Below are 26,043 nucleotides of genomic sequence, written 5' to 3'. Positions count from 1 at the left end.
ATATATATATATATATATATATATGAAATACTTCAGTTGATGAATTATACTCCTCCCCTCTTAACCACGCTCCCTGCTCCAACCACGCCTCCCCAACCCCCACCTCCCGAAATCGGAGGTCTCAAGGTTGGCAAGTATGGTATGGTGGTGCATTAGTGCCAAAGGCATGGGTAACTTACACATCTGTGAAGGCACCAATAATGCTGAAAGGTACATACAGATTTTGGAACAACATATGCTGCCTTTTAAGCGCCATCTTTTTCATAGGGACACATGCTAGTGATCACGCCGCTTCTATAAATATTTTTTTTCTGCGTTAACGCTTATAACAACAATATCACGAATACTTGGTTAATATTCACGTCACAAAATGTAAATAGAGTACTGTTGGCAGTTTTTGAATAGTTATTTATTGGATTTCATGGGCGAAATAGAGGACATTCCATTAGTTTGGCTGTAAGCTGACTTTTATTTACAAGTTAGAATGCATTAAAAGAAAAATCCTTCTGTCGTTATGTCTTTCATAATGATTGTGAACAATAGGCAAAATTCTCCTCCAAAAAGTGCAGTTCCCCTCTAAAATGATTTGTTACACCCTTACAGTTGTGATCAAAATTATTCAACCCCCACACAATTTTGGTGTTTTAGCAAGTTGGACATTTATTCCGTATTTTGTTTATAGTCATATCAAATAAAGATGCGTCAAATAGACAAATGCAACTTGAATTACAACGTTATATTTTGTAACATTCCAAACAGTGTCATTTCTCTTAATATCTCATTGACAAAATTATTCAACCCCTTGAAGATCATAACTCTTAAGAACAGAATTTAAATGGTCTTTTCAAACAGGTGTTGAAAACACCTGTAGATGTGATTAGAACCATAACGAGCAACAATTAAAGTGATTGAAAAAGACTGTGACGCTCAGCTTCTTGTAGATCAGGGGCGCTCACACTTTTTCTGCAGGCGAGCTACTTTTCAATTGACCAAGTCGAGGAGATCTACCTCATTCCTATTTATAATTTATATTTATTTATTTATGAAAGAGACATTTTTGTTAACAAGTTAATGGTGTTTAATGATAATACAAGCATGTTTAACACACAGATTCCTTTCTTTCATGAAGACAACAATATAAGTTGGTGTATTTGATTCTGATGACTTGCATTGATTGGAATTGGACAGTGGTGCTGATAACGTCCGCATTTTCAAATGGAGGAAAAAAAAGTCCTCCTTTCTGTCCAATACCACATGAAAGTGGTTGGATTTGGCATCTCATTTATCCAACTTGCATACTCGTTTTTTAAACACTTTATGAGAGTAGCATATGTGTGTGGCCCTTTAATGTCTGGCAGCAGGTGAGTGACGTCAGTGAGAGTGCGGGTGGGCAAGTAAGTGAGAAAGCGGTCGCTGAGGGCAGGGGAGAAATACATTGGCATCAAACTCCGTACCTTGCTAGCTTGTGCACGCTAGCTTTCTGAGACTGTTATTTTGTTAGCACAGGCAGGATGAAACAGGTCTTTTATGGTGAAGACAGGAACTATGCAGTCGGTCTTTAGAGTTTTGACAGTAGGTACGGAGTCTCTAGAAATAAAATGTGTTTCTCTGCGTCCGCCCTGTTAGTGATTTTTTTCTTAAATATTAGCTTGCAGCACCCAGCGTCATCTCGCAAGATCCTCGGGTGCCGAGAATGTCAAACAACTGACGAAAGTGAAGTCTTGGTATGATTGATGATTGCTCATTTTTATGTATATTTTTTAATGCCTGGCTTGAGATCGACTGACACACCCTCCGAGATCGACCAGTCGATCGCGATCGACGTAATGGGCACCCCTGTTGTAGATGGTCAATGGTGTATTTGCAACACGGTGAAGTCCAGGGAGTGGTCAAAGAAGTCAAGAGAGGAGGTAATTTCTCTTCATGAGAAAGGATATGGATATAAGAAAATAGCAAAGACATTACACATTCCAAGAGACACAGTTGGGAGCATAATTCGCAAGTTTAAAGCTAAAGGCAGAGTGGAAACACTACCTTGGCGTGGTAGACAATAAGCCGCGCACTACGAGATGAAGGCCTCCATGCCAGAACACCCAGGCGCACCCCACTTCTGACTACCAGGCACAAGTAAAATAGACTCCAGTATGCCAAAAATCATCTGGACAAACCCCAAAGGTTTTGGGAAACTGTTCTATGGAGTGATGAGACAAAACTGGAACTCTTTGTGCCTATGAATCAATGTTATGTCTGGAGGAGAAAAAAATGAAGCTTACAAAGAGAAGAACACCTTTCCTACTGTTAAGCATGGTGGGGGGTCAATCATGCTCTGGGGGTGTTTCTCTGCCTCAGGTACTGGGAATCTCCAGCGCGTTCAAGGTATTATGAATTCTATTTCCTACCAGGATATATTAGCTGCAAATGTCATGAAGTCAGTGACGAAGCTGAGGCTTGGGAGACGTTGGACCTTCCAACAGGACAACGATCCCAAGCATACCTCCAAATCAACATCAGAGTGGTTGCAGAAGAAGGGCTGGAAGACTCTGGAGTGGCCTTCACAGTCGCCAGACCTAAATCCTATAGAAAAGCTGTGGTGGGACTTGAAGAAGGCAGTTGCAGCACGCAAGCCCAAAAATATGATGGAACTGGAGGCCTTTGCCCAAGAGGAATGGGCTAAAATACCTGTAGATCGTTTCAAGAAGCTTGTGTCCAGTTATGTATCACGTTTGAGGATGTAATTACTGCCAAAGGGTGTTCTACTAAGTACTAAAGATGCATGTAACTAGGGGGTTGAATAATTTTGTCAATGAGATATTAAGAAAAATGTCCTTTTTGCTATTTTGTAAAATACAGTGTTACAATTTAAGTTGCATTTGTCTATTTGACACATCTTTATTTGATATGACTATAAACAAAATACGGAATAAATGTCCAACTTGCTAAACCACCAAAATTGTGTGGGGGTTGAATAATTTTGACCCCAACTGTACATATCGCCAATCCCTGCTGCCTTATTATTAAGTGTTACTATTATTGCTGCATCTTTCTACTCAAGCTGATGCTGCAAATAGGAACAATATAAAACAACTTTGTTATCTGCTTAAACCTTTTAAAAACAAAAGTATTTATGAATTGTTATAAAGCCCTTATAAAACATCCTAACACCTCCATTAAGGTTTTATATACAAACACCAAAGCCAGTGAAGTTGGCACGTTATGTAAAGTGTAAAAAAAAACATAATACAATGATTTGCGGCTTCACGGTGGTAGAGGGGTTAGTGCGTCTGCCTCACAATACGAAGTTCCTGCAGTCCTGGGTTCAAATCCAGGCTCGGGATCTTTCTGTGTGGAGTTTGCATGTTCTCCCCGTGAATGCGTGGGTTCCCTCCGGGTACTCCGGCTTCCTCCCACTTCCAAAGACATGCACCTGGGGATAGGTTGATTGGCAACACTAAATTGGCCCTAGTGTGTGAATGTGAGTGTGAATGTTGTCTGTCTATCTGTGTTGGCCCTGCGACTTGTCCAGGGTGTACGCTGCCTTCCGCCTGATTGTAGCTGAGATAGGCGCCAGCGCCCCCCGCGACCCCGAAAGGGAATAAGCGGTAGAAAATGGATGGATGGATGGATGGGTTGTAATATGGATTGTCGTTATCGATCATAGCGTAATGCCACAATCTTATTGTATATACAGTATTGGCATACTTTAAATTAAATTTGTTTTCAAAGATAATCACTACTGATCAAATACTGCTAAGTACTGCCTGTGTTTGCTAAGTACTGTATATGCCATTGCTGCAAATGTATGATAAAACTCAATGTGGGGTATGTGCTTCTTGTAATAAACAATGTTGTCTTGATTTTGTCTTAAACATATGTTTAACATTTATATTTTATTGAATTTCTTCACCAACATAACAGCGTATTAACAAAGAAATATTAGTAATATAGATTTACATGATTTGGTCAAGCGAGCTTGTATTCCTCTGCTCCACATAGCCATTAGATTTAATGCTTCCTTGCATTTTTGCAGTCATTGCCAACAGCTTGTTTGGTACTGTCTGTGCTGGCGGCACACTCCTTGTGGAGATCTCTACCCCTCCTCTTCTATCACTCCTCTCATCCTACTCTCTGTGCTGGACGTGGGTGACTGCCGCCTCTGCTTCACCAGTCACCCACTCCATCATTACATTCTTCTCTTTACTCTCTCCTGTTCCTAGAAGGTTCCTCTTGTTTTAGCATTGTACCAACCTTACTTTCATCTGTCTGAAATGTTTGGGTTGTAACCTTTCATCTTTAAAAGTATGTGGACTATTTTACCCATAAATGTTTCCTGACTGAAAGGAATTCCTCCCTGCGTCAGAGACAGAAACTCCTTCATAGGAAACAGATGAAAGCAGGACGGTTCATGCTTTACATTCTAAACCCAAAGCAGCCATCTCACCACCCACACATCTTCTTTAACGCCATATTGAAATTGCATGAAAGTGGAAGTGCTTGTCATTTTCCTCTGTTCCCCGGCAGGAAGGCATGTAATTAATTCACAGCAACCCACTCATTAGTGTCGCTTATGTGTGGTCAGCGAAACGTCAAATGTACAAATCTCGGAATAAGGTCAGACACTGTCCACGTGTGGATCCAGTATTAACATACTGGATATGGACCGAAGTACCGGGCGGCTGGTAGCACGCCCGTGCCAACAACTTGAGGGTTCCTGGTTCGATCCCCAGCTTCCGCCATCCTAGTCACGTCCATTGTGTACTTGAGCAAGACACTTAACCCTTGCTCCTGATGGGTCATGGTTATGGCTTTGCCTAGCAGCTCCCGCCATAAGTGTGTGAATGTGGAAATAGTGTCAAAACACTTTGAGTACCTTCAAGGTACATGTATAATCCATAAAGAGTATGTGTTTTCCTTTTCTCCATTTAGGGCTGGTAAGAGGCTATACTTCAGGGCTAATAAATAAAAAATAAATAAAAATGAATCCGGCCTGGGAATGACTGGGTTTAGTTCAAAACCTGGGAGGGACTAACACTGTTAACAGATATTTAGAACACTAGAGCACTACTGCACTTGTTTATTTTAAACATGAATGCAGTTTCAACATGATACATCACATTGTTTCCATTTCTCTTTACAACATGCTCGAAAAGGAGTAGGAAAAAGCAAATCATATTTCATTCTACCCCTGTCATTTCATAGCGTTTTCTTACACATATTGTATATTTTCACTTCCTGTTTTCAATTTGTAGCACAGTTATGTCAATGTTTTCTAAATACAACAGTTCTCTTCATAAATAGTTAATTCATTTCCGATTCACATCGAGATGAATCTTATATTATTTTTAGTGAATATCGTTTATACGTTGTAAACACTTTGTTTGAACAAACTTATAAACTGCATCAAGTTAGTACATTGTTTGCCCAATTCATTCCATAATTTTATTCCATATACTGATATGCGGCAGCATGGTGGAACAGGGGTTAGTGCATTTGTCTTACAATACGAAGGTCCTGGGTTCGATTCTGGGGCTAGGAGTCTTTCTCTGTGGAGTTTGCTTGTTCTCCCTGTGACTGCGTGGGTTCCCTCCGGTTACTCCGGCTTCCTCCCACCTCCAAAGACATGCACCAGGGGATAGGTTGATTGGCAACACTATATTGGCCCTAGTGTGTGAGTGTTGTCCGTCTATCTGTGTTGGCTCTGCGATGAGGTGTGATTTGTCCAGGGTGTACCCCGCTTACTGCCAGAATGCAGCTTAGATAGGCTCCAACACCCCACGCGACCCCGAAAGGGACATGCGGTAGAACAGTGGTCCCCAATTGGTACCGGACCGCACAAGAAATTAAACATTTTATTTTTTTATTTTGTTATTATTTTTTATTATTATTAAATCAACATAAAAAACACAATATATACATTATATATCAATATAGATCAATACAGTCTGCAGGGATACAGTCCGTAAGCCCACATGATTGTATTTCTTTATGAAAAAAAAAAAAAACAACCCCCCCCACCCCCGGTCCGTGGGACAAATTTTCAAGTGTTAACCGGTCCGCAGCTACAAAAAGGTTGGGGACCACTGCGGTAGAACATGGATACTGATATGCTAAAGGTCTTAAGTGTCATACGTGCCTACAAATGTTTTAAATTACATTTTTCTCTGAGGTTATATTTCTCCTCTTTTGTTGAGAAGACTTGTACATTTTTCATAGTTTGCTTTGTACATCATTTTAACGATTTGCAAATTCACTACATCGTTGAATTTTAATATTTTTGATTTAATAAATAAAGGGTTTGTATGTTCTTTAAATCCAACATTATATATTATTGGAACTGATCTTTTTTGTAACATTGATGTAGTGCTTTTGTAGTTATTTCCTCCCAAGATCATGTGTACAAGCGGTCGAAATGAGTTTCCTCCGTAGGGTGAGAAGCTTCACAATCCGCTACGTTCTTAGAGTTAAGACGCTGCTCCTCCCCATTGAAAATAGCCAAATGAGATGACTCGAGCATCTAGTCGGGATGGCAGGAGTCCTTGGAGAAGACCCAACTGCCATGGGAACTTATTGTTTCCCACAAGACTGTAATCTAATTGTAGTGGTACTTGGTTGATGGTGGGGTGATATAGTGATGGCATTAGTCTAACGTATTAGGTCTGTCGACATAATCTACAATGTCGATTTACTAAAATTATCCAACTAAGATTTGCCATTGTCAACAAGTAGTCTAATACAATTTTGACAAATAAACCAGGAATCTTCATATTTAGACTTTTATTCCTTTGGGTAAATAATTTCAGCTAAATAACCATAACAGTACCGGCGGAACAAAACTTTTTTTTTCTCTGAATATCACGTTTACAGGACATCTACCACTTTAAGTTGGTTTATGTTTTACTGTAATGATATACCCGATTGTAGCTGAGATAGGCGCCAGCGACCCCAAAAGGGAATAAGCGGTAGAAAATGGATGGATGGATATACTCTGTGATAAAGTAAAACCATGAGTTTCTTAGTGATTTGTTAATGTTGTTACAATTTAATTTACTATAGTGGGTTTGAAAAATGTTTTAAAATCATTTTGTGGACTGAACGTCAAACTCAAAAGTGTACAGTTGTTATTTGACTAGCCGACTAATCAGAAACATAACCTCGGACTAGTCAACTATTAAAATATTTATTCGTAGCCCCAATTTATATAATTGGCCATGACGCATTTGCAAAAAGTAAATAAGAAACATAAAAAGTGAAACGCATTAATTTATAACTACAAATCGCTACATGTTGCTGTTGGCTGTCATTTAGCCCACTGCAGCACCTGCTGCTTGTTAAGACGAGCAATAGGTGCTTTCATGTCGGGGTCGCCACCTGACTAGATTTGTTGCTTGTAAATTTTTTTGAAAATACTATCTAGAGCAGGGTTGTCCAAACTTTTTGACTGGGGAGCATGCATTGGGCTTAAATAATTTGACCGAGGACGAAAGCGGACTGCATGCAGTGCGCGTGCATGCGTGTATATATATTCATTGACTTGAAAGCACAACTAATGGCAGTGTCTTTTGTTGGCCAGCAGTTGGTGACTTAATGAAATAATTTTTATATAATATGGGTGCATCACTCCCACTCAAATTGTTAATTGAACTTGTGCCGTCTCTTGGGACAAACTGAAGGCGCAGGCATTTGGCCCGCGGCCCGTAGTTTGGACACCCCTGATCTAGAGAGGTTTGATTACTTGTTAAATATTAGGGGTGCATAAATCGATATGCATCGGAATTGCAGTTCTTATTCATCCCGATTCTAAATTGATTCATAATTTTCAATAACCGATTTGTTCATAGGAATCCTTTTTTTTTTTAAAGAAGGATTTGGACCATATTCATGCAAAAAATAGCTTTTTAAACTGTTAACCTGTTTAAAAAAAAATGTAGTTATAATTTATAATACCAAATAATAAATTTCAAGAATCGATTTGAATCGAGAATCATGTTGAATCAAGAATCAATTCTGAATCTTTTTGTCACCTTAGGAATCGGAACCGGATCAAATTGTTAGGTGCCCAAAGATTCACACCTCCACTATATAAAGTGACAAAGTTGCTAAATTTGCAACTTGATTGAATGCTTGGTATAAACCCTTATGCCCCAGAGACAAGCTGGATGAAGTCTGCGTTTTTCTGCTTATACCGCTGCCCACCTTCTACAATGTTAATTAAACCACAGCTTGTTAGGCTGAAAATGATACAGTGTAAATGTATGCTATATAATTAATCTTTCACTGACATGCATGCATCAGTGCATATTTTCTTGTTTGACCATACAGGTAAGTACATTGAGTATACACTGATAGTGCACGGCACATATGTAAACCTTGACACTGTTTTTTTGCACATAAAGTATTTTGATACAAACTAAACTCGACTCCGAAAGGGACAAGCGGTAGTAAATGGACGTATTGATGGATTGAGCTGTTTACTGTTATGTACCATACTTATTTGCTATCGAATTGTGTAGAGCAGGATATTTTTTTTAATGTGTGACGGTAAGGGTTTCACTTTTTCCGAATGTGTTACCTGTAAAGAGAGGCCACCTTGTAGTAAGTAGCTAAGTGGGTAAATTATAATAGGATTTCTGTATTATATCTCTGCTACATGCAATATAATCTCTGAGCGTCATGATGGAAGTATCCGCGGGAGACTCTAAAATGTGCAAAGCAGCTATCATCCACTTAGCCAGGCTTAGTGGGTATTCAAAATGGACCTCACTGTGAGGCAGATGTACTGCATTATTTGTCCCAATCCAATCAATGAAAAGAAAGCTAGAAATGAAAAGTTTATAATGACAATATTAAACCGCAAGGACTGATTGCCAGTGTCGTTGACATGATCAATTTCACTAAGCACTTTTTATGCTAAGAATGTTACACTAATGTGTGCACACCAAAAAAAAGGACCTGAGTCTGTGTGAGTCTAGACTTTCTGAAGGTTGTCTAACCCGTGTGAACATGTGTATTCCACAGGATCCAGCAGGAATCTTTGAGCTGGTTGAGGTTGTCGGCAATGGGACATATGGACAAGTGTACAAGGTGAGCTGCTATTATGGTGATTGAACTCTTCCATCAAGTCAATTATATACACTCTGTAATTCCAACAGAACCACCATTCATCTGTGGTGTTGGGTTGCTGGGTGTGTAGATGTCATTAAAGGGGAACATTATCACAATTTCAAAAGGGTTAAAAAAAAATAAAAATCAGTTCCCAGTGGCTTGTTGTATTTTTTAAATTTTTTTCAAAATTTTACCGGTCTCGGAATATCCCTAAATAAAGCTTTAAAGTGCCTTATTTTCGCTCTCTGCGAAGACACTGGCCATTTCCCTGTGACGTCATACAGTGCTGCCAATGTAAACAAACAATGGGAATACCACAGCAAGATATAGTGACATTAGCTCGGATTCAAACTCGGATTTCAGCGACTTAAGCGATTCAACAGATTACGCATGTATTGAAACATATGGTTGGAGTATGAAAGTATTGAAGAAGAAACTGAAGCTATTGAGCGAATAGCTATTGACGCTATTTATAGCCATACCATGGCCGAATAGCTGCGTTAGCATCGCCGGTAAAATGTGCGGACCAAACGATCAGGACTTTCGCATCTTTTGACACTGGAGTAACTTAAATCCGTCGATTGGTAAGTGTTTTTTTGCATTAAATGTGGGTGGAAGGAAACATAATATAGTTGCAAATGCATCTGCATGTTATCCATACATCTCTGTGCCATGTCTGCTTTAGCACCGCCGGTAAATAGCATGTTAGCATCGATTAGCATAGCATGTTAGCATCGATTAGCTGGCAGTCAACATCAACAAAACTCACCTTTGTGTATTCGTTGACTATCGTTGCAAATGCATCTGCAGGTTATCCATACATCTCTGTGCCATGTCTGCCTTAGCATCGCCGGTAAAATGTGGAGACATTCCAGCACATTCAATGGGGGTCTGGCGGCAGACACTTTCGCATCTTCGGGCCAGTGGTGCAACATGAATCCCTCCCTGTTAGTGTTGTTACACCCTCCGACAACACACCGTCGAGGCATGATGTCTCCAAGGTTCCAAAAAATAGTCAAAAAAACAGAAAATAACAGAGCTGAGACCCGGTGTTTGTAATGTGTTGAAAATGAAAATGGCGGGTGTGTTACCTCGGAGACGTCACATTCTGACGTCATCGCCTCTAGCGCGATAAACAGAAAGGCGTTTAATTCGCCAAAATTCACCCATTTAGAGTTCGGAAATCGGTTAAAAAAACATATGGTCTTTTTTCTGCACCATCAAAGTATATATTGACGCTTACATAGGTTTGGTCATAATGTTCCCCTTTAACTTATTTGCATAACTGACCATTATGCATGTGAGCAAAAAACATTAAAAAAGCAATAAAAATATGTTTCAAAATAAAAATTAACTGTATTTTCTTTCTCTTTTAAATATCAAACGCCTGTGAGTGTTTAGATGGTGGGGAGAGTCATCAACAGGACTCATTGGTAGCGCAGGATGTTTTTTCATGTTAGTGTCCAATAAAGAAAATGAAAAAAATCACTCCATTGGTTGCCAATCGCTAAATATACACCAACTAAGCTGCTAAATTAGTCCCCCCTGATAAATATTTGTGTTCTCTGGCAGTGTTTATGAGCTGTGTTAAGAAGCAACATTACACTGTATTTTACTGTCATTGGAATTGTAACAACAAGCTGCATTTATATCAAAGCTGAAACAATTCCTCGAGTAATTCGATTACAAATTATTTGTTATTTTTTTACAGCATTTTGCCTCGTTTGTAGTCAAAGCTCACGTTTCGCACGGACTGTTAGGTATTGCACGGTGTATTTACGTCAGATCATACGCCCCCTGCACTGCACAACACCGCTCCTTTAAATACGCTTGAGTTTAGTAAACTTTTTCGCCGATATAACTCGCAATGGCAGACGCCGCAGAAAGCAATTGACAAGAGCCATAGCAAAACAAGGGAATTAAAAAGCGAAAAAAGTTGTCTTAAGTGTGGAGACAGATTTCACACTAAAATCGAAAGAAAACGCATTCGAATGCAAACATTGCAAAGTGGAGCTCTTGTACCACAATAGCACAGGTTCGATGCTGCAGCACCTTTTGAGAAAGCGTCCGATTGAGGGTCGTCCAGAAGCGAGGTAAGTCATCTGTTATGAACTGTAAACGCAAAAGTTCTGTTAGTAAAATAAATGTTATTCATTATGCACACCAAGTGTGTTGTTTCATCAAATGCCGCCAAAAGGTGGTGAAAACCAACAACGCTATCCGAGCTGTCATGTTTAATTAGCCTTTAATTAGTATATGCAAAAGTAGTCGTGCAAAGTTATTGGGTTATTTAAATCATGCAACCACATGCTACTTGGATAGCTTGCACTTGCACCCACTACAGTCTATATCATAGGCGCCGATCTACATTTCTGCAAGTGGGTGCTCGGACGGGTGGTAAATCTGACGCTACTTTTCTGAGCATGCGCGGTTTTTGCTTGGTGGTGACTCACCACTGGTTGCACATTTCAAATGCAGTATTAAAGGCACTAATCCACTTTTTATGTTTGATATAAAGAAAACTGTTATGTTTTTTTCGATACTAAGAATATAGTTTTATTTGAACTTTCTCAGAAAATATAAATTTTGAACTAATTATATATGTTTTCATCTCAAACATGTTATGATGGCAAAATCAACATTGATTGCTATTTTCCATGCAAAGAATGCAATAATCTGTATTGCATTCTTAACATTTAAAACTGTTGTCGTCATTAAGTGGTTTGTCTTTTTATATTCATCAATCAATCAAAGTTTATTTATGTAACCCTAAATCACGAGTGTCTCAAAGGGCTGCACAAGCCACAACCTATTGTTTATGTATTGTTGGCAGGATGAAAACAGCTCAGGGGATTTGCGTGGAGAAACCACCTTTGAAACGGCACCGTATAATAATAATCAAAAACGCACAATAGACAAGAACTTCGTTTATGCGGTCACACCACACAGCACATAGGGCTGTGAGCTCACCTATTTTTATTAGCACACACAAATTGGCACAATCAACCACGGACACATTTCAGTTGTGTGTGTCCGCCTTCAATAATGAAAACAGGTGTTTCGGAAAAAAAAAAAAAATGCCATATGCAATAATTGAGGACACACCTTAACATGTATAATTAAACCTTAATAATCAAAAATATTGTTCTGGCCCGGCTGCACCAAATAATAATATAAATCCATTTAATAAATTCAAAATACAAATAAGGCAACAAGAGAAGTATCCCACTCTTCTCTTCTGTAAAGTACATTTTTACAGCCGATATGGACATCTACATCAACAATATGATTTTCCTGAGAAGCTGGACGGAAAAAAAACAAACCAAAAAAAACAAAAATTAAGCAAAAGTATGATTTATTCGATTACTCGATTAATCGATCGAGATATTCAATAGAATACTCGATTACTAAATTATTCGATAGCTGCAGGTCTAATTTACATGTAGTCACATTTTAATGTATTTATGAGTGAAGGTGTACTGTATCTATTTGTGGCAGTCCAAGTTTATCCGTAAAATAAATAAATAAATAAATGTATGAGGAAACACTGACACTTCATGGACAGAATATGAGCAGTGTTGTTAAACTTTACTTCCACTGTGTCATTTAAATCAGGGTCGCCATGTGAAAACAGGCCAACTGGCAGCCATCAAGGTGATGGATGTCACAGAGGAGGAAGAGGAGGAGATCAAAGCTGAAATCAACATGCTGAAAAAATACAGCCACCACCGCAACATAGCCACGTATTATGGTGCCTTCGTCAAGAAGAGCCCACCAGGACACGATGACCAGCTTTGGGTATGTTTACTTGTTGATTATTCGTACAGTCTTGCCGGGGACGCTGACTAACGTTTGTGTACATTTTCAGTTGGTGATGGAGTTCTGTGGGGCAGGCTCAGTAACTGACTTGGTTAAAAACACTAAAGGCAGTTCACTAAAGGAGGACTGGATTGCATACATCTGCAGAGAGATTCTAAGGGTGAGAATTAAAGTATCCCAAACGAGTTCACTCTCTACATATTAATCTGGCTTGTCTGACGCAAGGATCACAATGGATTCGCAAAAATGTTAAAATATTTTGCCTCACTTTGTTTCCAGGGCCTTTCCCATCTACATGCACATAAAGTCATCCACAGAGACATTAAGGGCCAGAATGTTCTGCTCACAGAGAATGCAGAGGTGAAATTAGGTATGCGGAGAGATTGAATGTGTCAGTTTGCATCATCAAGCAGCTATATGGCCTATAAGTCCAACATTCTCTGTATTCAGTTGATTTTGGAGTTAGTGCTCAGCTTGACAGGACGGTGGGGCGTAGAAACACTTTCATTGGCACGCCTTACTGGATGGCGCCAGAAGTCATTGCCTGTGATGAAAACCCTGACTCGACCTACGACTACAGGGTAAGAGCAGTGCTGTAGTGTATGTTGAGGGGTTCTACAAACTATTGGCTAACCTACTCTCTTCTGTTTCCTTTTCCAGAGTGATATTTGGTCCTTGGGAATTACCGCAATCGAAATGGCCGAAGGAGCACCTCGTAAGTCATTCATTAATGGTTCAGCAACTTTGCATAGACACTTTACCTGTCTAAGGTTGAGTCAGGCAGATCTTGAACTTCCCTATGAATGAGTCCGTCTTGCAAATGCAGCTTTGTTGTCTTCAGATGGACAGCTGACTCATTGTAATCAAGCGAGTATAGTCGTGAGCTGGCAAGCCGCCTGTGGAGACTGACTGCATGAATCTCTCTGGTCTGCTTTGCAGGCGGGGGAGCTGTCTGACAAAGTCACTAAAGTAGGAAATGTTGCCTGTAGAATAAAGAGCGTATCAGAACAGTGTTCAACAACAAAATCATACTTGCCAGCAATTGAATTCGGAAAAGGAGGAACATTTTCTGAAAACATAGGAACGACGCAAATAAATAAATTGGCCAGTGGTGGAGGATGCATGTTGTTTATTGGGTTTTCTTTGATAGCAATTATTTTCATATCTGTAGCATGTCTATTTTTACAAGTAACAGGTTGCACAGGAAGTGTACCACAAATCAAACAGTCGTCCCTCACCAGATCGCACTTTAAATAATTTGGCTTGAAAACATCACAGATTTTATTAAAATTTTTCCAGCCTAATATACTTATTTTTGTCCTTAGTTAAGTGGTAAATAAAGTCCTTTTTGTGTCCTATATATATTATAAAGCTCTATTTGTCTTATTTTCTATTGTGTCATGGCAATCGATAAAGATATTCACCAAGTGAGACTTGTTTACAGGTTAAGAATGAACACTACTATGTACAGTACAGCAGCTAATTTTTGCGCTACTGTATCTTCACTGCGACAATGACGTTGACAAACGTTTGACAGAACGTATATATATATATATATATATATATATATATATATATATATATATATATATATATCCATTTTCTGCCGCTTATCCCTTTTGGGGTCGCGGGGGGTTCTGGACCCTATCTCAGCTACAATCGGTCAGAAGGCGGGGTACACCCTGGATAAGTTACCACTATATATATATATATATATATATATATATATATATATATATATATATATATATATATATATATATATCCATTTTCTGCCGCTTATCCCTTTTGGGGTCGCGGGGGGTTCTGGACCCTATCTCAGCTACAATCGGTCAGAAGGCGGGGTACACCCTGGATAAGTTACCACTATATATATATATATATATATATATATATATATATATATATATATATATATGTATGTATATATATGTGTGTGTATATACAAACCCCGTTTCCATATGAGTTGGGAAATTGCATTAGATGTAAATATAAACGGAATACAATGATTTGCAAATCTTTTTCAACCCATAATCAATTGAATGCACTACAAAGACAAGATGTTTGATGTTCAAATTCATAAACATTATTTTTTTTTGCAAATAATAATTAACTTAGAATTTCATGGCTGCAACACGTGCCAAAGTCAATCAATGTATTTTATTTCGGCAATATTCACATAAAACAAAGAACAACAACAAGAAAAGAAAAAAAAAACACTCATTTGAGCAATGATTGAGCCGAAAGGGTGTAGGTTGAAGCAACGCTTATATAAACCTACCCCATCACAACAAGAACAAGGTTCAAAATATATAAAATCTAAAACATGCTTCACTTATATTACTTTTTTTTTAAACAATATATAAGTAACATATATATAGCACACGTCTCATATACACAGTTTAACATTTAAATCAAACATATACATTTGTACACTTTGAATTCCATATAAAGTGGTAATATATACATTTTAATATAACCTATATGTATAATTATGAAATCATAAATTGTATTTATATACATATTATGTATTATTGTCTTTCTAAAACACTGTTTGCTCTTCTTTCTTATATTCACTAATGATGAATGATTTAAAAAGCTTTTTAAACTGGTTTATGTTGGTGCTGTGTTTTATTTCATCCTTTAAACAGTTCCATATTTTAACCCCTGCTATTGTTATACTCATTCGTTTCGCGTTGTTCTACAATATTGGATCTTAAAAAGTAGTTCTCCTCTTAAATTATAATTCCCTTCTCTCTGTAAAAATCTTCTCTGTAACCCTGTTGGAAGTAAATCTTTACTTGCTTTATAAATCATTTGGGCAGTCTTGAGTTGGATGAGATCTGGTAGTTTTAAATCAAATGTTTTTATGAATAATCCATTAGTGTGTTCTCAGGGTCCTGTGTTATGTGTCAGTCTGATGGCCCTTTTTTGCATTACGAATAGTGGTTGGATGTTCGGCCTACATGTATTTCCCCAAACCTCTAGACAGTAACTCAAATATGGTAAAACAAGTGTACAAGAAAGAGTGTGTAATGTTTTTTGATTAAGAATGTGCCTTGTTTTACCCAGGACAGCAATACTTCTCGCCAACTTCCCTTTGATGTATGTAATGTGTGACTTCCAGCAGATCCTGTGGTCCAAGATCACACCCAAAAATTTGATTATGTTTACTCTTTCTATACTAACATTGTCTATATATAATTTTACATCTATATAATTTCTCTTATTTCAAAATAACATAAAGTTAGTTTTATTTAGGTTTAATGATCATTTATTAGCATCAAACCATTTTTTTTAGTTTACACATCTCCATGGTGACGGTCCTCAGGAGCTGCTGCAAGTCCACATCAGAACAGAGTACATTGGTGTCATCCGCAAATAACACATATTTAAGGTTTTCAGTTACTTTACAAATATCATTTATATACATGATGAACATCTTGGGCCCTAAGACTGACCCCTGTGGTACCCCACATTTAATATTTAACCAACATGATTTTTTTTGTGATATCTGTACAAACGGCTTTCTATCAGATAAATAACTTTTTATCCATTCCAGAACAATACCCCTAAAACCATATTTTTCCATTTTTCTAATAAGAATAATATGGTCTACTGTATCAAAAGCCTTCTTAAGATCTAAGAATACTCTTATTGTATATTTATTTTTAGCAATACTATCAGTTATTTCTTCAATCTGTTAATGCTTGTGCTGTTGATCGATTATTCCTGAAACCATACTGCCTATCTGTTAATAATTCATTTTTTTGTACAAAGCCATCGAATCTATTTATAAATATTTTTTCTAATATTTTGGAGAACTGTGGTAATATTGAGATTGGTCTGTAGTTTGTGAATAAGTGTCCGTCTCCCGCTTTGTGAATGGGAACAACTTTTGCAATTTTCATTAGTTGAGGAAATACTCCCATTTCAAATGAAAGGTTAAATAGATACGCTAATGGAGCACTAATTCCATCTATCACATACTTTAAAGTTTGCATGTCTATATCATCCACATCTTTGCTTGTTTTGTTCTTAAAACTTTTGACTATGTCCCTGATTTATCTTTCTACTACTGGTTTTAAAAACAATGTTTTAGGGTTTGGGTTGATATAATCTGCTGCATCTATTTTTGTCCCTTCTACCTTTATCTCTTCTGCTAGTTTTGGTCCAATATTTATAAAATAATCATTAAATGTATTTACTATCACCTCCTTATCCTTAATCATGTTGTTATTTTCCATAAAGTATGGTGGGTATTGATTATCATAATTTTTATTTCTAATAATACCATTTAATATTTTCCATACACCTCTTATATTATTCTTGTTATATTCCAGTTAAGTTATATAATAATCTTTTTTACACATTCTGATTATATTGATTAGTTTATTTTTATATTTTTTATATTTATTTTCATTTACTAAAGTTCTATTTTTTATAAATTCCTTATATAAAATATTCTTTTTTTTACAGGCATTTTGGAGTCCTTTAGTCATCCACGGTTTAAACTCGCCGTACTTTGACTTCCTTTTATAATTTACTACTGGACAATTTCCATCATATAGTATTTTAAATGTGTTTAAGAATTCTTCATAAGCTGTATTAACTTCTTTTTTATCATAAATAGTATTCCAATTTTGCTTTTGTAGTTCATTCTTGAATTTGTTGAGCGTTTTCTCTGTTATGATTCTTTTATAGACAGTTTCACATTCATTCTTGATTTTAATTTTACTGGCACAGTTGTAGACCACAAAGACTGGGAGATGATCACTTATATCATTTATCAAGATTCCACATATTAGGTTGTCATCCATTATATTGGTAAATATATTGTCAATTAGGGTGGCACTATATGATGTGACTCTTGTTGGTTTATTCATCAAAGATATCAAACTCATACTGTGCATTGTGTCTATAAATTCAACTGTTTCTCTGTTGCTACTTGTATGTATTAAGTCAATGTTAAAGTCTCCACTAATAAATATTTCTTTGTTATTCAATTTATAAAATAATCCTTCCATAGCTTTGGTGAAGGTTTCTATTTTGGATCCCGGAGTTCTATATATACAACTAACTAGGATATTTTTTCTTCTTTCTCTTATAATCTCTACCGTTATACATTCCATTACTTGTTCAATGATAGATGTCATATTTTCAACTTTAATAAAGTTTAGATTTTTATCAATATAGAGTGCTACTCCTCCTCCCTTTTTATCTATTCTATCCAAATGCACAAATTCATATCCATTCAGACCAAAATCTACACTTTTTTCTTGAGTTATCCAAGTTTCTGATATTGCTATAATGCTAAAAGGTTTTACAAATTGACTTAAAAATTCCTTTATATGGTGAAAGTTTGCAGACAGACTTCTTCTATTAATATGTATAATTGTTAATTGGTTACTTAATTTTATACTGTCATTATATTCTTCATCTGTATAATATTTGCAATTCATTGCTATGCCATTGAAGAAATTTTTTTCAGGGTCTATATCGTTTTCAAACATAGTGCAAAGTTCATATTTCACTCATTCATTTGCTGTTATATTAACATTCAATTACCAAGTTGGCAACATGATTTCTGGTTTCATCATTTGTACTTTTCAAGCTCCCCCATTTCTCTGATTACTAGAACCTTTGCTTCTTCAGGCGTGCCCTGTAGTTTTATCCAGACTTTGCAATTCCGTGTCCACGTGGACTGAATTTTCCCTTGTTTCTTTAGGGCCCTAGCCTGTCTTGCTATGTCCGAGTTTTTTTTTGTTAAGTGCTCATTAATGTACACTGCCGTACCTCTTAACTTTTTAGACTGTCTCAAAAGATCAGTTTTTACTTTCCTGTTCGTAAACCTTATAATTGCTTGTTTTGCCAAGTTATCCCTTCGAGGGAGGGGGTATGACAGGCAGAGATAGCATTACTGTCTATTTCAATGTTCTTAGACTGAAAAAACTGCAGGACCTGTTGCTCCAGGTTTTCTAGCTCCGTCGTGGACTCATCCCCACCATTCTGTTCACCTGCAGTTGCTCGAGCATATGAGCGGTGTTTGGTTTTCAAGCCACTGACAACCACATCATCCATTCTTGTGTATTGTTCAAGTTCATCAACACGTCTTTCCAATATTTTAATTAATTTGTCTTTTTCTACAATTATTTTTTTTAGCTCTCTAACTTCCTCCACTAGTTGACTAAGTGCAGTTTGTTGGTTTGCCACTCTGGACAACTCTTCAGACATAAAGTTAAGCGAGAGTTTTATTTCTTCCAGCTCGTCAACCTGTGCCTTCCTAGGAGGCATTGTTACTGTTGGTAGTTTAACCTTGGAGTACCTTGATCAGCAGGCTTTATGGCAGTCTGCTTGATCTGTTGGTGGTAGGTGCTGCTGTACTGGAGTTGGAGAAATTGATGTTAATGAATGCTTGCTACTAATTCCTCAGGGCAGCAGCAGCAGAGTGTTAGCCTCCTCAGGGCAGCAGCAGAGTGTTAGCCTCCTCAGGGCAGCAGCAGCAGCAGCAGCAGAGTGTTTGCCTCCTCAGGGCAGCAGCAGCAGCAGAGTGTTGGCCTCCTCAGGGCAGCAGCAGCAGCAGAGTGTTGGCCTCCTCAGGGCAGCAGCAGAGTGTTAGCCTCCTCAGGGCAGCAGCAGCAGCAGCAGAGTGTTAGCCTCCTCAGGGCAGCAGCAGCAGAGTGTTAGCCTCCTCAGGGCAGCAGCAGCAGCAGAGTGTTGGCCTCCTCAGGGCAGCAGCAGCAGCAGAGTGTTAGCCTCCTCAGGGCAGCAGCAGCAGAGTGTTAGCCTCCTCAGGGCAGCAGCAGCAGAGTGTTAGCCTCCTCAGGGCAGCAGCAGCAGAGTGTTAGCCTCCTCAGGGCAGCAGCAGCAGAGTGTTAGCCTCCTCAGGGCAGCAGCAGCAGCAGAGTGTTGGCCTCCTCAGGGCAGCAGCAGCAGCAGAGTGTTAGCCTCCTCAGGGCAGCAGCAGCAGAGTGTAGCCTCCTCAGGGCAGCAGCAGCAGAGTGTTAGCCTCCTCAGGGCAGCAGCAGCAGAGTGTTAGCTTCCTCAGGGCAGCAGCAGCAGCAGAGTGTTGGCCTCCTCAGGGCAGCAGCAGCAGCAGCAGCAGCAGAGTGTTAGCCTCCTCAGGGCAGCAGCAGCAGCAGAGTGTTAGCCTCCTCAGGGCAGCAGCAGCAGCAGAGTGTTAGCCTCCTCAGGGCAGCAGCAGCACCAGACTGTTAGCCTCCTCAGGGCAGCAGCAGCAGAGTGTTAGCCTCCTCAGGGCAGCAGCAGCAGAGTGTTAGCCTCCTCAGGGCAGCAGCAGCAGCAGCAGGAGAGTGTTAGCCTCCCCAGGGCAGCAGCAGCAGCAGAGTGTTAGCCTCCTCAGGGCAGCAGCAGCAGCACAGTGTTAGCCTCCTCAGGGCAGCAGCAGCACCAGAGTGTTAGCCTCCTCAGGGCAGCAGCAGCAGAGTGTTAGCCTCCTCAGGGCAGCAGCAGCAGAGTGTTGGCCTCCTTGTTACATCGGCAGGGTGGTTCTCAAGCGTTCTTTACCATCATCTTGCTTTTTGATTTGATTGATTGATTGAAACTTTTATTAGTAGATTGTACAGTACATCCATCCATCCATTTTCTACCGCTTATTCCCTTTTGGGGTTGCGGGGGGCGCTGGCGCCCATCTCAGCTACAATCGGGCGGAAGGCGGGGTACACCCTGGACAAGTCGCCACCTCATCGCAGGGTATTCTGTACAATTGACCACTAAATAGTAACACCCTTTCAACTTGTTGGGAAAGGACATGTTCACCACTGTGTTACATCTCCTTTTCTTTTAACAACACTCAAAAGTTTGGGAACTGAGGAAACTAATTGTTGAAGCTTTGAAAGTGGAATTCTTTCCCATTCTTGTTTTATGTAGAGCTTCAGTCGTTCAACAGTCCGGGGTCTCCGCTGTCTTATTTTACGCTTCATAACGCGCCACACATTTTCCATGGGAGACAGGTCTGGACTCCAGGCGGGCCAGGAAAGTATTTGCACTCTCTTTTTTCGAAGCCACGCTGTGGTAACACTTGTCTTGCTGAAATAAGCAGGGGCGTCCATGATAACGTTGCTTAGATGACAACATATGTTGTTCCAAAACCTGTATGGACCTTTCAGCGTTAATGGTGCCTTAACAGATGTGTAAGTTCCCCATGCCTTGGGAACTAATACACCCCCACACCATCACAGATGCTGGCTTTTGAACTTTGCGCCTATAACAATCCGAATGGTTATTTTCCTCGTTGTTCTGGAGGACACCACGTCCTCTGTTTCCAAATATAATTTCAAATGTGGACTCTTCAGACCACAGATCACCTTTCCAATTTGCATCAGTCCATCTTAAGTGAGCTCGGGCCCAGCCGAGTCGGCGGAGTTTCAGGATATTGTTGATAAATGGGTTTGGCTTTGCATAGTAGAGTTTTACCTTGCACTTAGAGATGTAGCGACCAACTGTAGTTACTGACAGTGGTTTTATGAAGTGTTCCTGAGCCCATATGGTGATATCCTTTACGCACCGATGTCGGTTTTTGATGCAGTACCGCCTGAGGGATCAGAAGTCCGTAATATCATCGCTTACGTGCAGGGATTTCTCCAGATTCTCTGAACTTTTTGATGATTTTACGGACCGTAGACGGTAAAATCCCTAAATTCGTTGCAATAGCTCGTTGAGAAATGTTGTTCTAAAACTATTCGACAATTTGCCCATCCTTGTCTGTGAAATACTTTGCATTTCATGTAAGCTGATTTTCTACCCAATCTTGGCACCCACTTGTTCCCAATTAGCCTGCTCACCTGTGGGATGTTCCCAATAAGTGTTTGATGAGCGTTCCTCAACTTTATCAGTATTTATTGCCACCTTTTCCAACTTCTTTGTCACGTGTTGCTGGCATCAAATTCTAAAGTTAATGATTTTTTGCAAAAAAAAAACAATGTTTATCAGTTTTAACATCATATATGTTGTCTTTTTAGCATATTCAACTGAATATGGGTTGAAAAGGATTTGCAAATCATTGTAGTCCATTTATATTTACATCCAACACAATTTCCCAACTCAAATTGAAACAGGGTTTGTATATATATATATATATATATATATATATATATATATATATATATATACAAACCCAGTATACGAGTTGAGTTTATACCAAAATGGATACATGGATGATACAGCAGAGGATTGGGAGAATGTCATGTGGTCAGATGAAACCAAAATAGAACTTTTTGGTATAAACTCAACTCGTCGTGTTTGGAGGGAGAAGAATACTAAGTTGCATCCCAAGAACACCAGACCTACTGTGAAGCATGGGGGTGGAAATATCATGCTTTGGGGCTGTTTTTCTGCTAAGGGGACAGGACGATTGATCCGTGTTAAGGAAAAAATGAATGGGGCCATGTATCGTGAGATTTTGAGCCAAAATCTCCTTCCATCAGTGAGAGCTTTCAATGGTTGACTAAATACTTATTTTCCACCATAATTTACAAATAAATTATTTAAAATTCCTACAATGTGAATTCCTGGATTTTTTTTTCACATTCTGTCTCTCACAGTATAAGTGTACCTATGATGAAAATTACAGACCTCTGTCATCATTTTAAGTAGGAGAACTTGCACAATCAGTGGCTGACAAAATACTTTTTTTGCCCCACTGTACATGGGAAATTAGGGTCGTTGCACTGCAGGAAGTGACATATCTGAAAATACCGGAATAGACTGGATCAAGGGAAATTGTATTTAAGTGACAAGTCTTCATAACTTGCAAATGTACTATTTATGTATAAATCTTAAAAATTATGAATACCTAGCGTTCGCCATTGAAGAAATTCTGAATCTGATTTCGCAGCAGGGAAGAGATAATTATCAAGTATTGGGCCTATACTGCATGTAGAAAATTTTTAATTCCAAAACTCCGCCTGAATTGAGACCATATTCTCAAGGTATTTATCACAACTGGGCTATTACTGAAGTCTGAAATAGTACGTGGGAGATCAGAAGTCACCAGGGCCTGGAGAGATGTAGAGATACAAGATTTGGGTTCTGAGCAGCACTAGTCTGTGTCGGGAGCCAATATATAATTTATTGAATTGTTGCAGCCCAATAATGGTAGCAAAAGTTTGGAAGTGCCATGGCACCTTTTGACTTGGGTCGCTGTAGTAGTTCTAATCGTATTTTGGGTTTTTCACCATCCCATAAAAAGGAAGTTAGAGCTTTAAAAATGGTTTTAAAGTAAGATGGAAGCCCAGTTCTAACTTAGAGGAATTACCCAGGATATGACAACTGCCGGGTAACGGCTATAGCTATGAATGACGCTTGTAGCTCCTCAGTTGAGTGCTGTAATCTACACTAGAACACACTCAAAGCTACTTTATTGGGTAAAATGAGTGAAATGATGACTATATGGCTGATATTTCATGTTTCGATGTCTTTAATTATACATGAAAAACTTAGAAGGCTGATAAGTTTTTCAGGCTCTATGAAAATATTTCATTCATTAACAATAATCCTACTTCGCGGGAATTAGTTCACCATGATTGGGCCTGAAACCAATTGTACGCAATAAATGAGGCATGACTGTACTTACAATTAAAGAGTATAAACACATAAAGTGCAGCTTAAAACTAGAACATAATATAATTGGGAGTGAGAGCACAGAACTCAATAAGGGAGTGTGCTGGTGAAAAGACTCAACTATATTAACATCACATCTTTTTTTCTTCTTTGCGGCTTAATTCACACGATGGTCAAGCAGCTTGAGCATAGCATTGCAAGGGAGAGAGTGTGAAGTTTGAGCAGAAAATGTTGTATTGCTGTTATGTTCTTCGGTGTTCCAATCATTCAAATTGGGGGGGTAATTTGGTCCCCAAAAAAAGAGGTTCATAATGGCAATGCCAGGGAAAATTAAAGTGCGTCGAAAGAAATGGCTCTTAAAATTATAACTTTCATCATCTTGTGGAATACAATTGGACAGCTTGTGTCTGCAGTGATCAATTTGTAAAATGTTTGTTTAAACATTTGATTTGTTTGAGAAACTTTCTGTGATATCATTGAGTGTATTCTCTACTATATTAGTAGTGTTTGATTGCAGAACTAATTGTAACGATAGATAAATAGATTGTATTAGTTTTTTGTTCTTTTGTTGTTGCTATGCCTAAATTTAACTATGAAGACCTGGTTGTGTAAATAAACTAACATCATGTAAAGTCTTAGTAATAAATATTGTAATTGTTGATCTAATCCACCCCATTTTCTTTTTCGATTCTCATAAAAGAAACTAAAAGCCTAGTAGTTGTTGTTGTGCAGGAAAGCCAAGTGCTTAATTCGACACGGATGACCGCAATATAGCGTCTTTGGTGCTATTTGTTAGCATCAAGAAAATATCCTTAATGAATAAATCTCTCATAGGCTCAACATCATATACTATATCTTGATATCGCTGGCAAAGTTTCATGCTGAAAACATGGACATATACAGCTACATAATGAGACAAATATACTTCACATTATCAAAAAAAAAGCAGACATGAATCGTAGATGAGACTAATATTTGTAGCAGGAAATCAACTTCAAAAAAACTTATCGATCCTTTTTCTCATTAGTGTCACGATCGCAGCACTCGTTATGTCAATCAAATAAGTTACCTACCGATGCACGAACAAGTCCAACTTTGCCTTTCACCGATTAATGCTTAATTTGTGGACCTTCCAGATGTGAATACATGATGTACCTCCAATCTTTTCTTCTTTAAATCCTTGTGTTATATGAAGGGAGGTTGTAGCGAGCAGTAACGTCTTGGTGATGACAAATGGTTTAAATATTTTTTTAAATATATTTTTCTTAAGCGTGTAAAAATCCACTGTATCCCCATTTAAAATATTTTTTTCATGATCACTTTTAGATTTGCCTCTAAACCTCAATACAAGCCTGAATATGCACTGATTTAGGTAAATAAACACCTTAATAGGGCTTAGACCATCTCCATAATTCCGAAAGTGCCTGAATGTGCCTCTAGGTCAAGTGATTGCAACCCACCTATTTTTGTGTAAATGTCTTTTAAGAGCCTGCTTTTATTTTGAAGCCCTGATTTCACGAGCCACAGCAAGTAGACCAAAAGCTGTGCAATATAGTAGATACTTTTTTCTTTCATTTATGAGATTATGAGATTAATACATAAACAGTCAGTCACCAGGAAAGAAGGAAAAAATATAGAAATGTTGACAGTTATGCTAGACTGAATGACCATCCTGTATTTTTGTTTAGAAAATGTTCATTCTTAATTCCGAAGAAAATGTTCATAATAAATACAGTAAGTGCCACTTTAAAAACTGCATATCTCCAAACATTGAGGCACCATTTTTTTTTTACGTAGGGTTGCCCAAAGTGTATCCCGCGACTTGATTTTTTATTTGCTGGTGCCACATTTTAGAGAAAAAATAAACTAATACTGGATTAGAACATTACACAAAATAACTAAGAAAAAATAGAGCTTTGCCAATTTTTCTGGTTATGCGGCCCTCACTGGAAAAAGTTTGAACATTCCTGTTTTAACAAGTAACTACCATCTTTTTCTAGAAACTATAGATACGCATGAGGAATTCTGTAATCAGAAGTTAGTATTCGTTCAAACTTTCGCTCTTGTGGTACACATCATCTCAACAGCATTTGTTGATAACGTTCCTCCAGCAAAATTATATATACCTTGTGCTGTTTTTTGGAGTTTGATGATGTTTACAGTTTTTTCAAAACTAAAACAATGTTTTCTAATTTTGTTTAAACATACATTCAACATGTAGAGCTTCAATATGGCATAAACAATGTTTCCTTTTGTCTTTGGTTTTCTACACCATGCTGCAAATGTCCAAAAGCCTATTTACTGTGAAACTCAAAAGCTTACCAGTCAGGTTCAGCAACCTACCTACGCTGGGAAGAACATGACTCACAGTCCTTTCTCTTACATTCAGTGCAACAATAAGCCAGAGGCACTGGTAAAGATTGGATAACAGCAGCAGTACAGATGGTTGATGATAAGAATTGTTGCATTGATTGTTTTTTGAAGCCACTGTGTGGAGAAATAAATGAAGATATATTTGTCGTAGTTGATGATGCACAATGGCCT

At 38.3% G+C, this 26,043-nt stretch overlaps 1 protein-coding gene across 4 annotated transcripts in view; it reads left to right on the top strand.

Annotated features, from left to right (window-relative positions):
- Positions 1-26,043, top strand: part of mink1 (misshapen-like kinase 1) — a 65,086-nt gene that overhangs the window by 13,578 nt on the left and 25,465 nt on the right. For all 4 annotated transcript variants that reach the window (XM_061897654.1, XM_061897657.1, XM_061897656.1 and 1 more), the window contains exons 2-7: positions 9,013-9,078; positions 12,715-12,897; positions 12,968-13,078; positions 13,198-13,288; positions 13,369-13,499; positions 13,579-13,633. In XM_061897654.1, the coding sequence (XP_061753638.1) occupies positions 9,013-9,078; positions 12,715-12,897; positions 12,968-13,078; positions 13,198-13,288; positions 13,369-13,499; positions 13,579-13,633 (637 nt within the window). The remainder of the gene's footprint in view (positions 1-9,012; positions 9,079-12,714; positions 12,898-12,967; positions 13,079-13,197; positions 13,289-13,368; positions 13,500-13,578; positions 13,634-26,043) is intronic.

This window comes from Nerophis ophidion, linkage group LG04, assembly GCF_033978795.1.
Source record: "Nerophis ophidion isolate RoL-2023_Sa linkage group LG04, RoL_Noph_v1.0, whole genome shotgun sequence".
NCBI classification, from domain to species: domain Eukaryota; kingdom Metazoa; phylum Chordata; class Actinopteri; order Syngnathiformes; family Syngnathidae; genus Nerophis; species Nerophis ophidion.
This window is presented reverse-complemented; position numbering and strand designations above follow the sequence as displayed.